We start from the raw sequence: 20,426 nt of genomic DNA on the forward strand, positions 1-20,426 counted from the left end.
CATACACATACGTGTATGACTAGCTCTAAATGATGACGTAAGAAATACGTGTATGACCAGCTCTAAATGATGACGTAAGAGATATGGTCATTTCGTCATCATTGGTCCAGCAATACGGGCACAGATTTGATGTTTTTCTGGGGGGGTCCTGAAATGGCGGAACGGCTGTCACGACAAATGGACCAGGCCGATCACATTACTTGCGCGCTCTGCTTGCGCAAGTAATTGACACAGGGGTGAAAAATGGGTTACAAAATCGTGGGATAAAAAATATATTAAAAAAAACATACTCATTATATATAGCAACAGGACACACAGCTTTGCAATGACATAATTGGCAGTGTCTGAGGCACGCGAGTGCCCATTGGTTAATACAGTCCGTAATAACACGGACATGCCATTAGGCACTCAATCAGCAGCTGACGCCACACATGTGTGTGTGACAGCCAGAGGAATATATAAGCAAAAAGCCAAGCACCGTCCAAAATATTCAACGAAAGGAAAAGGACACTTTTTTATTAAGATCATTAAAAACCCAAACAGGTGTTGGATGTGCTGGTGGGGGATGGTATGGGAGTCCATATGCCTTTGGACATCTGGTTATGTCCGTTATGCATAGGACTGAGTATAGGCTGAGAGGAAAAGGGGGATCGTGACATGCAGCAAAGGAGTGAACCCCCATGACACGCTGTCAGTCTAGCCTGGCGCAGCCAGACTTCATCCGCCCCTAATTGCATATGCATAATGCCCCGAGGTGCAGCGCAGTGGTACAGTTACTACAGTATATTAATATCGCAACGCGAGGCTACTGTCAGGCTACATCGTTAGCCTATGGTGCCGCTACACACCAGTGATCCGGATCATTGTCTCCACCAGGCCAAAGGCGTGGCGAGAGAGTGTGTTGCACTTTTGCGTGTGTGTGTGTGTGTGTGTGTGTGTGCGTCCGTCCATCCGTTACCAATCTCTGGCACCGTTGGCCCGATCCATGCCAAACTTTGCACACGCACTCCCTGGATGCCCTCTGCCCCCAAATATTCCACAACGGCCTGTTATAGCGCCACCATGAGGCCGATTAGGGACAAACACATTTCTGTAGATTTCCCGTACACATTTTATCCATACACCACACAATTCGGTATACGCTATCTCCATAGTCATGTGATCAACACGGATCTGCACCATTTCCCATCTTCCATCCTGATTGGCTATAAGATTGGCTTCCAAAGCTCACATGATTGGTCCGTTTCGAACAAAATGCCACAATTCACAAACGCACTGTGCAATTTCCGTGAAATTATACATGCACATTTCCACTAGGCCGAGGACCACATGGCACTAATTATTTTCCAAATCAGCCTCACGGTGGCGCTATAACAGGCCAATTCCTGTTTTTAGCTATAACTGCATCCATCTGTATACAACGTATGTATGCGCACTCCCTAGAGGCCATGGAGAAATATTTTCCCTGCATCCTTTACATCTGCCGGTTATAGCGCCAACATGAGGCCAATTTCTGCAAAACACATTGTTTATATTTTAGTCGCACAGATTTCATCCAAATCTCATGCAAATCGGCGCAAATGATCTCTGCAGTCATGTGATCAAGACGAGTGTTGGATTTCTCAGATTCTACACTGATTGGCTAAGATTGCCTTCCAAAGTTTTCAGGAGGGGCCCGTTTTGTACAAAATGCTGCAAATGTCCTGCAGAGATGCTATATGAGTGATCTGGCAAAAAAACATGTTTATATTACTCCTAAACATTTAGCCAAACATCACACACACACACACACACACACACACACACACACACACACACACACACACACACACACACACACACACACACACACACACACACACACACACACACACACACACACACACACACACACACCTATCCTCCTGGTGGAGACCTGTGCCCAGAAGGGCATTCTTTTTTGTTTATTTTGTATTTCCGGTATGTTATCCCTGCTTCTGGTCAGACTGAGTATAATTGTATTTAAAATGTATAATATGCTAAACCACATTATGACATTGGCCCGCACCATTAATATGTTGGGGACATTTTCAAAACGTCCCCAAAAAGGTTGTAAAATCAATACACTAAATTGCTAAAATGGCACATCAACAACACGTGAGCTTTTAAATCGGGTTTGTTTTGGTCACACCCTGAATCCAATGGTGACAACTTAAAAAGGTTGTTATCTCATAAATTATTATGAATTATGAATGGGGCTATGACGTATAGAAATCATGAACATAGACCCGTGTGGGGAAATGTCTGCCATATTTGCAACAACACATAGAGCAAATTAATGCCTTATGAGGCACTGTAATTTTTCATTTTAATTGATTCCTTTGTGTAACGTTATTGAAATGCATAACAGCAGCTGTGCTGATGGACAATAAATTATTTTCAATTTCATCAAGTCCCTTATGGTAACGACGACAGTACAATAACAAAACATTGCAGCAGTTGCTTATTGCAAAAATGTATTCCATGAAATTGTCATGTTTCTGCTTGACTGCGAGTGTTGTAATCTCCTCCGAAAGTCGGGGTAAATAAATTGCATCTTAACCACCTCTCTCTGTTCATATAGAACAATGTGGTTATCCAGATTAACCCATTTTGACCTGAGATCAGATTCTCGATTTTTCAAAAATAGCAGACCTACAAGCTCGTAAGCGCGCGCTATGAGCTTGTAGATCTGCTATTTTTCAATAGCTAAAGCATGACATAATTCTAACGCCCCAAAAAAGGTGTTCCCGCCCAAAATGGGTTAACGGCTTCCATGTCGGCGAGCCATGGGGAATGCAATTGAAAAGGTGTATGTGTATGCTTTATACAAGGAGATAATGTGGAGCATGCTCGGTGTGATTGAAAAGGGTATTGCAAAAAACAAACAAACAGATAAGGACGTAGACTATAGAGGACATATTTCATTAAAGAAATCAAATGGTAGAGAAAAATGGACCGGGTACTATCTGAATAACATATGGATACATTGCTTCTGCAATGTCTCCGTATATATATATATATATATATATATATATATATATATATATATATATATGCCTGCACTGAGCACTGTACGCAGGAGTTGTGCCTCTTTGCAGAGCACTCTCTGTCTACAGCTTGGACATCTGTTTGCCTGGAAGGGTTGGGGAATGAGCGTATAAAGTCAAGATACGGGGTCAGTTCAGCCCATAGAGTGTGTGTCATATTAGTCATTTATAGCATATACCCCTTCCTGCTGGCTTGGGATCCGTCCAAACAGCAGCACGTCGAGGAACAAACCCTTATTATAATGACGACAGGGTTCTCCTTTCAGGCAATGTCACGTCACGGGGCAAGAAATCAATGCGGCCTTATCTTGTCCGCTGTCGCAAGACTGGGACAAGCGCTTGACAGAGGGCTGGTTAGAGCAGTTGAAAGTGGCCGCTCTCCTTTTTACAGAATCGGATGCACACATAGGGGTGGCAGGGATGTTGCTGTCTGGGCCGACGGATTGACTATACACGCCCCCCCTGTGCAGTCTCTGAAGTGTCTCCGGAAGACGCGGCTTATACTTGGAAGCCGGGAACACTGTGATTGCTAATTCTTTCTCCAACTTTAACCCATTTTGACCAGGGAATGATTCTACAAATGTCTATAAATCCTGACTGTTTTCTTGGAAAAAGCTATGTTTTTCTGTGTCAGTCGTTCTCAAACACTTTCATGTCACTTCTCACGATTCTTCAAAAATAGCAGACCTACAAGCTCGTAGCGCGGCACTCGGTGGCGCGCTATGAGCTTGTAGATCTGCTATTTTTCAATATCTAAAGCATAACATAATGCTAACACCAAAAAGGGTTCCCGCCCCAAAATGGGTTAAGGAAAAGACAGAGAGACAGACATTACAATTTACAATTTACAATTTAGGCATTTAGCAGACGCTCTTAATCCAGAGCGACTTACATTTAAGCAAGAACAAAGCATGGGAATACATCACATAAAAAGCATTTATCATGAAACATGCGTAAGCTAAGAAAGTAACAGTGGAATATTTATATAGTGAAACTATACATACACTATACATATAAACTATACATCTTTACTACTATGCTATATATGTGTACTATGGCGTGCTATGACTACATACAATACAATTACAGTGCTGTCTACATAACATGCTATAAGTCTGTATCAAATGCTATATAATCCAACAGAAATGCTATCTAAGGGTTTAGGGTAAGTGCTAAGGGCCATGATGGAGTCTGAAAAGGTGGGTTTTCAGGCTACGGCGGAAGATTGGGAGTGATGCTGCAGTTCTGACTGCAATGGGAAGTGCATTCCACAGTTTTGGAGCCAGAAGGGAGAAGAGTTTGGGACGTGTGGAGCGTTGTCCCGGCGTTTTTAGTGAGGGTACTTCCAGCTTCCCTGCGTTGGCTGATCTGAGTGCGCGGGAGGGTTTGTAGGGTTCAATCATACTTGTAAGATATGGGGGAGCCATACCTTTGGTTGCTTTGAATGCCAGCATCAGAGTTTTGTATTCTGTGCGGGCAGCGACCGGGAGCCAGTGGAGGGAGCGGAGCAGGGGGGAGACATGTGAGAATTTTGGCTGGTTGAAGACCAAGCGAGCTGCTGCATTTTGGATCAGCTGGAGAGGCTTAAGTGCACATGCTGGTAGGCCAGTAAGGAGGGAGTTACAGTAGTCGAGTTTTGATAAGACTGTTGTCTGGATTAGGAGCTGGGCTGATTCCTGGGTGAGGAACGGTCTAATTCGTCGTATGTTATAGAGTGTGAACCTACAGGATCGAGTGACAGCTGTGATGTGAGGTTTGAACATTGCAGTCATAACAAACACGAAAGTGCAGCACAGGCCAGGCCAGGGCGACGGGTGTACTGTATGGGAGCTCCAGGTGTGTGCCTGTGGATTTTGTGACAATCACACATTTGTACAAAACGTTATTCATTCTTTTTTATTTACTATAACAGTACTTTGTTATTACCCCATTACAGAAGCAAATTATATGTCCTAAAATATATATTTTAACCTCTATCAAACCTATTTTGGGCATGTCATTATAGCCAAACATGACATTTTTGATGGGTTTTTTTTTTTATGCTTTCACGCATCTTTAAAAATAGTGAAAAAAGCTCAGTCATAACACACTGCATCACGATATGTTATGAGCTTCTACATTGGCAATTTCGCTATGAATACAGGTGTGCCTTGAAAACCATTGCTCTAAAGTAGCAGCTATAACTGCCACTCGCATACATACGGTATCAGAAGAGAGAGTTTACTTCATGCTCTCAAGCTATCTTCCCTCCGGCTGTATAATTATTAGAGCATCACATGTGCTCCCTCCCCCATGATGTCAAACCAGGACATGAACACACACAGAGTTTCAGACAGAAAACAGAAAAGCAGAAAAGATATCTTTATTGCTAATCCCGAAAACCGAAAATTGGCTTACGAGCAATCAGTACAAAATATGTACAGTAAGTACACTGTATATATACACACCATTGTTTATTGCCCTGCTGTGTTGAAGTCTATTCCCTTCAGTTACCGCGCCGGATATATATAGTATTTGTAAATATGTAGTTTTTAATTTAATTTTATTGATATCCCTCTTCCCCTTGCTCCCCCCTTCTTCTTTCCTTTCTCTTTAATGGAAATAACAAAACGATGGAGCTTGCACTAAAACAATAATTTCACCTGCAATTTTACACCTGGAAACCTGTGACGTGATGAATAATAAAGTTTATTCTGTTGATTCTGATTTGTATACTAGTGGGTTTTGCGGTTACCGCATGGTTATGCTTCAAAATCAGAAGGAGAGATGCTTCTCACGGCAACGAAAAAGAAGATTAATAGGGTCCCACTATGAAAAGCACCGTTCAAATATGTGACACCCACAGTCACGGCCAAATAAAATGCATCTCAAAGGGGTGAAATAATCTAGCGTATAGTGCATCACGGTTCAGCATGTTGAAATAATTAAATTGCTTCCTTAAGGTCCTTTCACACAGGAAGTGCCTGACGCGCCTAGTAATTCATTTCCAATGAGATGCGAGCGTTCAGATGGGGCAGACCGGGCAGTCTGACAGCCGTTGCGGTAACCGGCGGGCGTTCGTGCTTGTCTCGTAAGCCCACATCTAGAGTTTAATCTTTTTCCTACGCGATATGTAGAAATACATCCATTCACATGAGGGAGTATATACAGTAGGCAACAGTGCGACCCCATGGATCTTAGATTATTATGCTGTAAGTAGGCTAAGACTTGACATGTGGTTCTCAAACCTCATTTCAAGGACCCCCAAATTAATATATTTAGCCTAAATATTTTGTGCCAGGGATACAAGATTTAAATGTTTAAAAATATATATTCAAATTCTTTCACATTTTTTTTTCAACAATACTTAGTTGCTCTACAAGCTCACCAGTCACAATGTGGGGTGTTGTAAGCGTGCTAGATTTTGATGCGTCAAATTAAAAACATTTAAAACTCATCTTCTAAAACTGGTAGTCCCAATACTTAATTCTGATGGTTACGGCTGGTTACCGTCACGTGACTGGTGTAAATTTCCACCGATAACCCACTCCTTCAATCACTTTATATCATTCGCAGCTGATTCCGGCTGTACTGGGGAAGGGGAGCGCTTGATTGCTTTACAGACACATGCCGTGCGGGCGTGTGTCACCGCCCGGCTCATATGACTGTGAATGTGTGGCTCCAGGCAGCCCCGTAAAGACATCAAGCGCTATTCTCCCGTCACATAGCAGACTTGCCGAGCACATAAAGTTATTTGGCTCGCTGCGCCTCGGGTCGGCCTACGCCCCCAGCCAGTGTAAAATACCCGGTAACCTGAGACCTCTCGTGGCTTATTGCTTAATTTGACTTTCTTTAATAACAACCTAAAACATGAACCTTGGTTGTTAAACCTTTAAAGTTAAACCTTTAAAGACGTACAAATATACACAAATGAGAACGTGTACAGTATGGAAAAGTAAGGGGAGGGGGGGACTTACACTTTTTTTTACAGGGGCCAGTTTTTTATTGCAGCCGCCCGTATAACTGCTCTTTGAGAGCGGTTTTGAAGGAGTCTACGGATTCACATTTCTTAATGACTGTTGGTAGGGCGTTCCACATTTTAGTGGGATAGGAGCAAAATTAATTTAAACCCCTTGTTTGAGACGAATCTGGGTTGCACATGGTTTGTTGAACTCCCTCTGGTGTTGTGATTAGGGAAGTATTTTGACAGATACATGGGTATCTTAGTGGTGTATAGCAAATCTTGTAGACCAGGCCCATTGCACGTTGCTGTACTCTGTCTTCAACCCAATGCCATTCCAGCCTATCACAATGTGCAGGGTTGAGGTGGGTTCTGGGAGTACAAAAGCAAGGTGGTGAAAAGCAAGGTTTGCCACAAAACTATTGTGTAAAAACAGTTGCTGCTGTGCTCCATTAGCTCCTACTTCTGTTCATATTCTATTGTGTAGGCAAACTGAGATTGATTCATCTTAGTAAATAAAAACACTTTTCTGGGCAAACCTGTATTATGCTACATTGATTGACTACATTGTGCACCATAGAACCATTTTTGTCAAATAAGTGCATTTTGAGTACAAGGCCTTAGTTGAAAGTGTCTTATGATCACAATCCCATAGTCTTGAGTGGTGTGTATGCCCTAAATAGATAGTTGGTTGACAAATCTAGGCTCTACCGATTAAATATAAACCCTCTATATTTAAACCAATACTTAGTTGACTGGATTTGGTTCGGCAAAAGTAGCCAATCTATAAAGCTCACAAAATGTCATGTTGCAACACAATTTGAGCTTGTAGATGTGCTATGTTTCTGCGAATGTTGTGTCTCCCCCCCCCCCCCCCCACGCTCTGTCTGAGACACACTTTCTGCATGCACTTTCACTTTACATGGACTTGAAAATCAACATACACCTACTGTACAATAGCCCACCTCGTTGCCATGGTTACGTGACATAAGAGTTAAAACCACATGAATGTGGTTTGGTTAGACATATTATTTTGATGGAACGGAATACCGCTAATTGCGAGTGTTTCATTATAAGTGTTGTAATGTGTCTGCCCGGCGCAAACAAATAACTCGTTTAACTTCACGCTGGCTCTCTAATTGTTATCACCTTCAGTTGTTTACATGTCAAATTGCCTGCTGTCAAAGTGGACCAATAAGATGAAAAACAGGAATAACAGTTCCTGGAGGGAGCCTTTACTCATTTTATAGCCCTAGCAGTTAGGGGTCTAGTGTCTTGCTCAAAGACGCTTTTCTAATGCCAGGGATTCGAACTCGGGCCTCCCACGTGAAAGTCCAACATCTAGAACCACTAGACCAAAGGGATATCCCTATGGACCGGGGGATATATTAGACTTTTTGAGGCCATCAGGCAGAGGCTCTGAGCCACACTGCTACACTTTGATATCGAACTGTGTAGATGCAAGAATCTAGTGAAAGTTACATATCCATGCAACTTGGACTGAAGCACATATACCTCCTTTCAGGCCGCATTCCCCACCCAGGGCTGTGTCAGTCTATGGGTTGCAGGTGTCATGACGGACCCACGGAAGCTGAATGGAGAAATAGCATTTGTATGACATACATGACACACGCATTTCTTTAATTTCAGTGTCAACCTGTACAAACATCTAGTCTTTGCAATTGGCGCGAACATTGTTCTCTTGGAAATTGGAGCTGAGAACGGTCGGGTTGGCTGAGTGTCACGCATGCAAATGTTTTTGCTTGTAAACAATCCGTTTATGTTCTGAAAGAGATGGATAAGAGTGTGTAAATACAAATGTATTCTGTGTTTTAAGTGTTGCATTGTGTGTGTTCTCTCTTTGAAGTTATCGCGTTTCAGAGTGCCATGTCTTGCAGATCATTGCATCATGGGAATAGACAAAGCATGGGTCCTTTTTTTGTTTCTGCAACTGCCCGTGCACAATTCCGTCAATTCCATCGGGACACATTCTGTTCTACAAGCTGCTCATCGCCGTGCATAATGTACATTATTCTGTTCTGACATCGGAACTGATACCTGTTAGTTCAGGTATTTCACATCTGTATGCAGTGCATTATGCCTCTGGTGTCATGTGATCAAGATGTAATATAACAATAAAAATATTAATAAACTTTTTCTATAGCACTTTTCATGTCATAGAATGCAGCGCAATGTGCTTTACAGGGCAAAAAGAGAAAAACACAAACGTAAAATAGAATCAAAACAAGCAAGACACAGTAACATTATTAGGACAGTAAAACAATAGCAAAGAGCATAAAAACAGCAAATCAGGCAGTGAGCATGAATAAGAAAGAACACACGGGTTTAAAAACTCAACTAAAAGCAAGAGTAAAGACAAGAGGTGGGTCTTAACTGTGTTTTAAATATGTCTGAAATGGGAGTTTATTCCAGCCTGTCGGACGGGAGAAGCAGAAAGCTGCTTCATCGTATTGTTTTCACAGAGCAGGCCAGCAGTGGAGGACCTGAGGGGGCGGTTTGGGAGTTCTGTTCTGTGATTATGCGTACATGTCAATGATGTCATTCCAATTGGCTATGATAGACTTCCAGAGTTTGTGGGCCTTACTTGGGCAACCGGGTCTGGCGGAGATCTGCACTCGGAGGAAAGCACTTTTGTTTTTAAATGTATTTTGGTAGGGAATATTTTCAAATGGCTTTTCACATCCACTAGGTGGTTTACTGGTTTATTGTTGTCTACAGTACCCATAAAACAGTAGGCTGGTGTGTGTGTGTGTGTAGCCACCACCAGAGGTACTGTAGGCAGGCCATCACCTGTGAGTGGCATCAGGAGCAATGGACCAGACCGCGGCCATCTTTTTATGTTTTATTTTTTTTGTATATGTTTTGTGGCTATAACCTTTATTTTTATTTATTTTTATGGAGGGACAGACCGTAGACTGACAGGAAATGGGGAGAGAGATGGGGGGGTGACATGCAGTAAAGGCCGTCGGGATCGGGAGTCTAACCCACGGCACACTGCCAGACTGGATGACCAGCCAAGGTGCCTGGACCGCTGAAGTTAATGGCAAGGTGCTAACACAGTGCAACTTCCCATAGACAGCCCATTCATCCAAACAGAAAAGTCCTATCTGATTGTATTACACAACGTCAAACTCACCAACATTGCAGCTGTACGAAAAGCTTGAATTATTCTCTTTCTATCCTCAAAGTGTTTGTTTCATAAAAATCCACTGTAGACATGTTATGAGCTACTTTGTGTCCTTGCAGGTGATTATTTTTCCAAGTGCTGGAGTTTGGAAGTGCTCGTTAGATATCACTCAACTGTCCTGCGTACCACCTGTTTTGAATTTGCACATAATGCAGGAGGCAGCAGGACATTGCTTTATTGAAAACGAGTGCTTCCAAACTCTGATGGCAAGACGGCCACGGTCTGCAAATGTTCACAGCACTTTCTAGACGGGCAGATAGGAAGACACCAATGTTTGGGTCCTGACAAGCTGACACCGGTTTACAGCATGAGGGGATTGTTTGTTGGTTGCTAATGGTAGGCACGGCTTGTCATGTTTCTTGCTTACTTCAGATTTTTGTTTAGTGATAATTGTGCATATGTTACAGAACTAAATGTTTGCATCGTACATCTGTAGCCTATACCATTGCTGTTTTTTTAAGATGGTGCAAGCTGGTACATGTAATGTGCTATAGGCCTATGTTTGGTGGGTATAGAGAGAACACCTGGTAATCAGAAGGTCACTGGTTCACCTCAATCTCGGCCCCGGTGTCGAATTGTCCATACAGCGATCATCATTACCATCTGAGCAGCCATCAGCTGGGTAAAACTGACTGGATCTGAATTTCTAAATTACACGGTATAAATATATGAATAAATAACACACACATGCACATGCACATACACACACACGCGTTTGTACATTAGTGGGTTGAGAAAACATGCGACACTGTAAGTAACCTGTTGAACAATGGTTAGAGATTGTGTCACAGTACCTAACTTTAGTGTTAGTCTACTTTTAGTCGACTAAATATAAGATTTTAGTCGACTAAATCTACAGTTGATTCAGTCGACTAAAATGTATTTTAGTGGGCCTTGATATTTTACTTTTTACACTATTTTCAACGAGTATACAGTATACTGGATCTTCTTGTTCACTAGTCCCTTCCTAACATTTTAGTCTAGTTTTTATTTGTTCATTGTGTTAGGGTTAGGGAAATTCTCAGTATATTTAGTCTAAGTTTTAGTCATCGTAGCTTAGTTTTCATTTCGTTTCGTTTTTGTCAGTGAAAAAAGGTTGACGAAAACAACACTGATGGTGTATAGGAGTATACATACAGTAAGAGTGGAGCCCTGTAGGCAAGCTGCAAAGTCAAGTTGCCACTACATGGAGGGAATGTTCATTGTATTACTGGCCATAAAACCTTTTACGCTACTCGGCCTACAGCTATTGTCCAACACTCACAGAAATCATTGCACATTACATTACTGTATCTACCCTGTATATGGAGTCATGTGATGAACATGAGTTTTGATATTCCATACCGATCGCCTATAATTGACGGCCGACATTTGCGGAGTGACCTGTGTTACACAAAAATCATGAGAGCAGCACCTGATCAACACACATTGATGGGCCTCTACACAATGATATGCACACCTCGCCCCTTTATTTCATTTTTAATAAAGTGCTAAAGATCCTCCATAACTGGAATAATTCATTATGGGGTGGCCTATCTAAGAATAACCTGACATTGAATGACAGATGCGGTCACTGAAATCATAATTTCATTTCATTTCAGCCACCCGAGACAAGACCAGATACAGCTGTGTTATCAATTCTATCATCTACTCATCTGCGCTGCTCATTTTTCATGGCCAAGTCGTCAGGAAGATTGGTGAGTCATACCATTTATTTCTTCGCAAATTGATCGCCAATTTAATAAGCCAGGAGAAAGTAAGTCCCAGTAAATGAGCAAACTTCGAGGATACATTGAATAGGGAGAGTCAGGTAGGGACAAGGGACGTAATATTATGAGCACAGAGGGAGCATAGAGAGCATATCTTTGCACCTCTAAAGTGGCTTTCTGTGTTTGTGAGGAAAGTTTAGAGAATATTATATTAAAGGTGAGCTTCGCGTGAGATTCTGAGCGCTCCTTTTACCAAGCTCCCTCGCAAAAACAGCCAGGGAAACCACGAGACTGCAATTCTACAGTTTTCCTTTCCTTTCCTTTCCTGCAAAGATTTCAACCCCTTGCGTAGAGGTGCATCCGCCCGAATGACCAGTGAAAATGTTAAGCCTAAAACTCAACAATTAATTGCAATGCGGAAAAGAAAACCTCATTGTCTCCACCAGGCCAAAGGCGTGGCCGAGGCAGTGTTTAGCACCCTGTCTGTCCGTCCCGACTCCCTCCGTGTGTCCGTCCGTCTGTTTGTGGACAGCTAATCTCCGTGCACACACACTGAAACTGTGCACACACACACACACTCCCTGGATGCCATAGCAGAATTCTTCACATCAGCCTGTTATGCACCACCACTATCTCTATACAGTATGAGTATGTGATCTATAAGCGATCAAGACGGCCGATTGGCTTCCAATATTTGCAGGAGTGGTCCATTTTTAACAAAATGTCTCAAATCATGAACGCAGCGATTCCACTCACCTCTATAATGACTGATAGTATGTAGTATGTCATCAATGTGCTATATATATTTTTTTTCTTTTCCCTCTGTGTGTTAAGCATGTGCAGCAGTTATATCTGGTTGGACCATATAATGTAACCTAATTCTGATTAGTGTTTGGGTCTATTGTATTACGCCTCTTGTGCAAATCCAAATAAAATAATTGTGTGTGTGCGTGCGTGCGTGTGCGTGTGCGTGTGCGTGCGTGTGTGTGAGAATTAAGAATACGCCACAATGTTTACCCACACTGAACAATTGTTCAGATTTGTCACAGAAAAAAATGCAATTAAGGGAATTTGACGCGCCAAATGTCTTGGCTCCTCAAACTATGGCTTTGTTCAGGCTCGGGCAAATCTGATTTGTTTCTCAAATGTGACACTTACTTGCGACGGAGCTTATTACTTCCGGCAATTATCAGCTATAAATCTAATCCAACTAAATCCAGCTGACTTGTTTGGAGAGAACCAGGGAGGCGATAACATCCTTCTTCCAAATACAGAAACGCGTCATCCCTGGAACGCTCTGAAGATTTAATTGTTCCTGTTTGATCGTGCTCCGGCCAAAAGTTAGTATATTGGTTTTTCCAATGTCCTTATCCTGGTTAATTGCCTGTGTCAGTTTGCTCATGCGTGTGGAGAGGGAAAGTAAAAGCCACTTTTCCACCTGAAAATGTGCGAAAATGCGTGTGTACGAGGCGCGTAAATAGATATCTCCGTGTGTGTGTGGCTCTCTAATTGTTATCACCTTCATGTTTACATGTCAAATTGCCTGCTGTCAAAGTGGACCATTACGGTGAAAAACAGGAATAACAGTTCCTGGAGGGAGCCTTTACTCATTTTATAGCCCTAGCAGTTAGGGGTCTAGTGTCTTGCTCAAAGTGTGTGTGTGTGTGTGTGTGTGTGTGTGTGTGTGTGTGTGCGCGCGCGCGCGTGTGTGTCCTTTTTACTTTTTAAAACGACTCCCTGACGGAGATGTCATACCGCGATGTATGTGGGAAGCTGGTTAGCTGTCCTCTCTCTCTCTCTCTCTCTCTCTCTCTCTTTCTCTCTTATCCATCTCCACCAGGCCATACGCCAGGGACTGAGATAATATATTTTATGCCCTGCGTTTGAACCAATCTGTGATTCTGTGCCACACTTTTTGTGCACGCTGCCAGTATAGGCCAAGGAAGACACTCGACACACACACACCCCTGCTGCACCTCTCCTCCCATATCGGTGCACGGCATGTCCCCAAAACATCAAACGCATACCTGATGGAGAAAAACACGTTTTTCACCCTTTGGAAAATGTCAAATTGCCTGTCTGCTGCGCATGCCTCACACCAATCTGCCTGCCCCCGAAAATATTGGTCTTAAACCCATTGGTGCACGGTAAAATGAAGTACATTTACTTGCATGAGTACTGTACTTGAGAAAATGCTTTAAGTATACAGTCAGTCATAGGCCGTCGGTGATGATGATGGGTTGCACCTGAGTGGTCAGGTTTTCTTGCAGCGGCGGCGGCGGCTGTGCATGGACAGCCCCGCTCCGGAGTAGCAGTCTTTAACCTATTCTGGGCAGGAACCCATTTTGGTCTTAGCACTATGTTATGCTTTAGCTATTTAAAAATAGCAGATCTACAAGCTCATAGTGCTATGAGCTTGTAGATCCGCTATTTTTGAAAAATCGAAGAACGACTGACGTATAGAAGACATTTTTAGAATCTGATCTGGGGTCAGAATGGAAAACTGTCAGGATGTAGAAGACATTTTTTTAATCTGATCTCGGGTCAGAATGGAAAACTGTCGGGATGTAGAAGACATTTTTTAGAATCTGATCTCGGGTCAGAATGGGTTAGTGCAGTCGGCGCAGACAAAACGAGAGGGGACTGTCTGTCACAGGAGTGGGGTCTGCTTCGACGCAGGTTTCCTCTCCCGTCTCTCTCCGCCTGCAGCTGAAGAGATGTGTCTCTCCTCGGCACGGCTAGTTCCTGCAGCGACGGTCTGCCTCCCAAGAACTGCTATAAGAACTGCAGATCTTCAAAACAATGTAGTTGGTGCTAATCTAGCATCCTGACCTATGGCTATACATTAAGTCTACTTATTTGTGTTTTATATAAGCCGATAATGCAGTGATCCGGTTCACACCTCGTTATCGGCAGGTTATTTCACTGAGTGTGTGTCCAGGAGTTTGTCCAGGTTTTGTACCTGTGTGTGTGTGTGTGTGTGTGTGTGCACACGCAAACACTGAGTGTGTCGCTCTCTCTGTGGATTGTTGAAACTTTAGTAAAAACATTACACCACTTCTCAATAATTAAAGATGTGCTACTCTCTGCTTGGAAGCTGGTTCACATCAATCTGCTGTGCTGCTGTAGCATATATACCTGATCTGGACCCTCCAGCCTGGCATGATGCCTGGATGCATGGATGACACCCACTTAGTAGAAAACAAAAAGACCAGCTTTTGATTAATCTCACCCTAACGGTGTATTATGGTATGCGGCGAGGTCAGGGAGTGATAATCTGAGTTGTTGAAGTCCAACTCTGCATTCTGTTCTATGTTCTGCTCAGTAGAATCTACTGTGCTGAATGTCACTTTAACTTAAACTCAAACTAAGCTAAACTAACTATAGAGCGCCTCCTTTCATGACAACGCCAGGCCGATGAAATGATTCCCAATGCATTTTCCCCATAGACATTTCAAAATGTATTTATTTAAAGACGGTTACGCCGCGGACAAAGCCAACTCGAGTCGTGACAACTCATGACAACAAACACAATATTTTTGACCAAACGAATATCTTACAAAGAAGAAAAACAACAAAAAAAGTGTTGTAACCTGCCGTTTTTTTCTTCTTTCCAATTATTTGTTCGGCCCAAAAAATTGTGTTTGTCATGATTTGTCACGACAAGAGTTGGCTTTGTCCGCGACGTAAACGTCTTTAAATAAATACTTTTTGAAATGTCTATGAGGGAAATGAACGGAGAATCATTTCCTGGGCCCTGCGACGCTCTATAGCACTATCATACATGATACACCTGCATGAATGTAGACAATCATCTCATGCATTGATTACATTTTCTGTTGGCTGTTGCTTTCGATTTGTCTCTCTCAACAGTACATCGTTCACATAATACACACACAACCTCACACGCGCGCACACGCACTCACTCACACACACACACACACACACACACACACACACACACACACACACACACACACACACACACACACACACACACACACACACACACACAGCCAATATACTGTTTTGTATACATATGCACCCATGCAAAATCACTGAACATAATGCATGCATAAGCACATACTGTAGACATACAGCATACTAGTCTAAAGATTCTATTACGATTAATCTGTATGAAACTGCAGATTGAAAAACTTTTCTTTTGAGTTCAGAATACAGGATGCCCTGCCAGAGGGCATTTTCTCAGTTTAATCAGTTCGCTATTCTCCAACGACACACAAAGTTAGTGAAGAAGAGTGGAGTGGAACATCTATAATGTTGAGCTCTTTTTGCTCCAGAATACAGTATATGGAAAGCAGTTTGTATTTCACCATTTAACAGAGAGGAGAGGACATATAGAAATGCGATTCACTCAAAAGTGGCAAGGGATGTGCCGATGAGACATTTTGGCCGATATCAATGTCCGATATAATTAATTTCTGTTATGGGTTGTTAACCGATATATCCGATGTCGATATGATCTCATTCGGTATTGAAAAATTATAAAAATATTGTCCATTGTGAAAAATACATAGGCAAGTCAGATTGAACTTAGATACCTTCATATTATTATATTGTGAGCTTGTAGATCGGTATTGAACAAACTGCACAGCCCATAGGATGGTTCTGTATACTGTGGGGACCTCGTGTTTTTGTATTGTCTTGTGCTCTGTGTTGTTTTTGATGTGGATGTTTGAACAGACTGTGAAGACGAATATCCTTCGGGACAATAAAGATTATTAAACTCAAGCTGTGGGCATACAATATAAATTCAGGACTTGCCTGCACAAATGGGCATTGTTCAGCAACAGTTTGTGCTGTGTGTGATGTCTTACCCAGTGTAGGTTGAAAGGACGGAGATCGAGTGACGCAACGAGAGAGAGCGATCGAGCCTGAGTGAGTGAGGGAGAAAGAGAGTGAGGGAATTGTGTAAACGTATTTCAACGGTGTAGGAAGATGTTGAACACAGTTCGTGCTGAGGTAGGCTGGGCTGAGGGCTTTGCCCTGCCCATTCTAAATGCTGAGAACCAAGCTTTGGAAGATGAGATTCAAATGAAGGAAAAGTTAAGTATACAGTTGGACTATAAACTTCGAGGATGGAAGGACAAAATAGAAGCCATGTCTGAACATTCGAAAAACTTGGATCAAGCGCTGTCACAAACTCAGGCTCTCCGCATGGCTCGACACAGAGGGACAGACTCGGAGAGGCACATCAGAGCCATTGCAGAAAAGGAGGCGGGACACCTGCGTCAGGAGATGGGACAGCTACAGATTGAGGTGAATTTTTTAAGGGAGAAGAAAAAGTCCGAAGAGAACGACATCTTCAAGTCCAACCAGAAACTAGAGGAGCTCCGTAAGCAGCTGAACTGGGACCAGGAGACCCTGGAGGCCTGGCTGGACGACTCTGCGCACAAACGCGAGGACACCATGGCCATCGTCAAGTACGCCCAGCAAGATGAGAGCAGGATCAGGTTTCTCACTGCAGCCATAGAGAACAAGTCACTGGAAGCTATTAAAAAGCATAAAATGCTGGACAATGCGGTGACCGAGACGATGTCGGCGCAAATCAGTTTCGACAACTCTGCCGAGCATTTCCGACAGTCTCACCTGGAGAGGCAGGAACTAATCGGTGAGTGGGAAAACACCATTGGACAGATGAGGAAGCGAGATGACGAGACGCAGCAGTGTTCACTGCAACTTGCTCAAGTCAACCAACAAATTGGGGTGAAGAGCTATACAGTTAAAGAGAAGACGACTCTTCTGGAGAACCAGACAGAGGACAACAACGAACTTCAGAGGAAGATAATCGTGGCCAGCCATCAGATGGAAAAAGTGGAACGACAATACCGAGAGCAAGAGAAAAAATGTGCCGGTGTGAAAGTCACATTGGCGGCTCTTAAGCCCTCAGTGAGCAGAACTTCCACGGACGTGGAGTCAATGAGGTTGCAGATAACCAGCGAAAATGAAATCATCCAGGACAAAACTAGCAAGCTAAAAGAGGCCAGGCTCCAAAATGCTGCACTGGGGGCAAAACTGATGATATTAAGGGAAACGGTCCTCAGCATGGAGGAGCTGGCTGCCCAGATGGACCAACTCCTCAAAGATGATCAGGAGAGCTTGTATGCATTGGAGATACAGATAGAACGCCATGTGGAGGCGCTGTCCTGTGCTCAAGATGACGTGCACACTCTAAGGATAAAGGAGAAAGACATGGTTGCCCTGCTGATAGCGAACAGGTCGGCACTTTCGGGGCTGGAAAGCGATCTCGGCAAACTCGACCAAGACCTCCTACAGCACGAGACCGCCATCTACAAGCAGGACTTCCAGATCCAGCAGCTGCAGAGGAAATTTGCTCGGCAGGAAGAAGAGAAGATCAAGGACGAGTTGATTTTGGTGAAGAAGACAACTGAGCTGGCTGATGCCGTCGACAAAAGTAAACAAACGTCCAACATGCTGAAGCCTGAACTTATACAACTGGAGACCTGCATCCTCCGCATGAGGAGAGTATTAGAGAAGACGGGAGCAGCGACGAAAGATCTCAACACTACGATAGACGAGCTCCGATATTACATTGATAAAAGGGACAAGGAGGTGGGGAGAATCCAACGTAAGAAACAGGACAGCATTGTGGACTTCAAAATCCTGGGTTTGCAAATCAAGCAGCTGAGAGCTCTGCTCTACGAAAACGAAGACGGAGTACTGTCTCAGGAGACGACGGGGAAGAAGATGCGAATGCTCATGAAGGAGAGGGAGAAGGAGATCAGGGACCACAGGGAGAGGCTCAGCAAGCAGGTCAAGACTAACGAGCAGGAGAGGCAGATGGTCTGCATGAAGGTGAACGAGACACAGTCTAAGATTGACTTGATGATGAAACGCTACGAGATCCTGACTTTTTCTATGTACACTCCAGAAGGAGAAGAGGAGAGGTCAGAGGCTTACTATATCCTGAAGGCTGCGCAGGAGACAGAGGAGCTCAAGCGAAAGGGAGACAGCCTGGACAGGGAAATCCGCAAGAAGGAAATGGAGATGAGAGCGTTTCAGAACTTGCTGCACCTCGCAAACAGCTGTAACTCCAGGTACCGCAAATCTTTCACTAGTGCGACTGAGTGTAGGGCAGAAAACCAGAACAAGCTGAAGTTGGAGGAGCAGGAGAGAGCGGCCATGGAGAAAGTCAAACGCAAGAAAAGACACATCAAAGAGCTGCAGGAAGACATACAGCACATGGGCAATCCTGGCAGTCTCCTGCAAAGCAAAGTTTATGTGCAGAATGAACAGATGGAGCAGGTGGAGAGAGAAATTGCCAACCTGAAAAAAGGGCTGGCCTCTCAGAATGAGAAACTTGTCCGGGTCACAAAACAGTGCTCCAGGCTGATCAAAGAGATCCGCTCATCCAATATGACCAGAGAGGAGACGTTTACAGAACGAGACATTAGCCTGAGTGAGCTCAGAGACTTCAACAAGATGGTCAACAACTTGCTGCTGGAAGTCATGGATGAATATCCAGATCTTAAGTTGGCGCTGCAGATGTACTTTCTCCAGGCCAAACTGCCCCTTCCATCTGCAGCCGCATCCAGCAGAGGCTCTAGAACCAGCTCTGCCCGCAGCTCCGTCTCTCTGATGTCTTCCATATCTTCAGCCAGCAGAAGTCCCATGACATCCGTCATGTGATCCTCCACAGGCAAGGCCAATGGACCTGGGGCTGTGCCTCTCTGTGATCCCACTGGCTGAAAACGGAAACAAACACATTTCAACGATAATACTCCGCTAGCAAGGTACAGTTGAGGAAATTCTGTCAGGGTTTCACTTTCAACACAGACTGCAGTGTCAGTATCGGGCCACCTAGGCAGAGTCATGGGGATCCAGTCTCATCTATAATAATCCAATAAATAATAAACAACAAAGTGGTGTCTAATAACAGCGTGGCTTCCATGTGGTTCTCAGACAATTGGGAAGCTACGTATGACTCCATAGCTGGGCAAGGTTTCAGCCTGATTTGATGGCCATTGACTGCCATTATAAATTTAAGTAAAGTAAAATATAAAATATAAACGTATAAATCTATATATAAAACAAGACTGTGGCAAGACTGTGGCTCTCATGTGTCTATGATAGCAGTGTCGCCCCTTTGAGTTACATTTAAAAATTAAAGTTAAATATTTGAAAAAAATATAAAACCTTAAAAAAAATGCAAGGAGATAAATCCTTGGCCTTACTGATGGCATCCAAAATCGGTGCTGATCAGACAGACGGATGGACAGACAGACAGATGGAGACAGACAGACATATGGACAGACAGACCGGGGAATAGTATGACAAGGCAAAGAAGTTGCTGACGTGTGGAAAGAGCTGTGGAAAAGACAGGGTTGTTCTGCAACATGTCAACTTCATCAACCCTCATGCTTTACCTCATAATGCTTATGGACGATCCTGAGACCAATGGAGCACCCTCAACATTGTTCCCGGTTAACGAATCCGGAGTTCCGACATATACAGTACCT

The 20,426-nt window shown here is 43.4% G+C and overlaps 2 protein-coding genes across 2 annotated transcripts in view; both read left to right on the forward strand.

The window, feature by feature from the left end:
- The window catches only part of LOC310878845 (leucine-rich repeat transmembrane neuronal protein 4-like), a gene marked incomplete at its 5' end in the record, with an annotated part of 198,092 nt that overhangs the window by 70,743 nt on the left and 106,923 nt on the right, over nt 1-20,426 (forward strand). Inside the window, one exon of the mRNA XM_083793260.1 lies at nt 11,818-11,913. Within this exon, the coding sequence (XP_083649386.1) occupies nt 11,818-11,913 (96 nt within the window). The remainder of the gene's footprint in view (nt 1-11,817; nt 11,914-20,426) is intronic.
- On the forward strand, nt 17,047-19,596 carry LOC310879589 (coiled-coil domain-containing protein 39-like; the record flags this gene model as incomplete). Its single annotated transcript, XM_083794360.1, has 1 exon — nt 17,047-19,596. One exon carries the CDS (start codon nt 17,047-17,049, stop codon nt 19,594-19,596), a length of 2,550 nt encoding a protein of 849 aa, XP_083650486.1.

The sequence above is a fragment of the Protomyctophum parallelum genome (assembly GCF_964188405.1).
Source record: "Protomyctophum parallelum genome assembly, chromosome: 21".
Classification (NCBI taxonomy): Eukaryota; Metazoa; Chordata; class Actinopteri; order Myctophiformes; family Myctophidae; genus Protomyctophum; species Protomyctophum parallelum.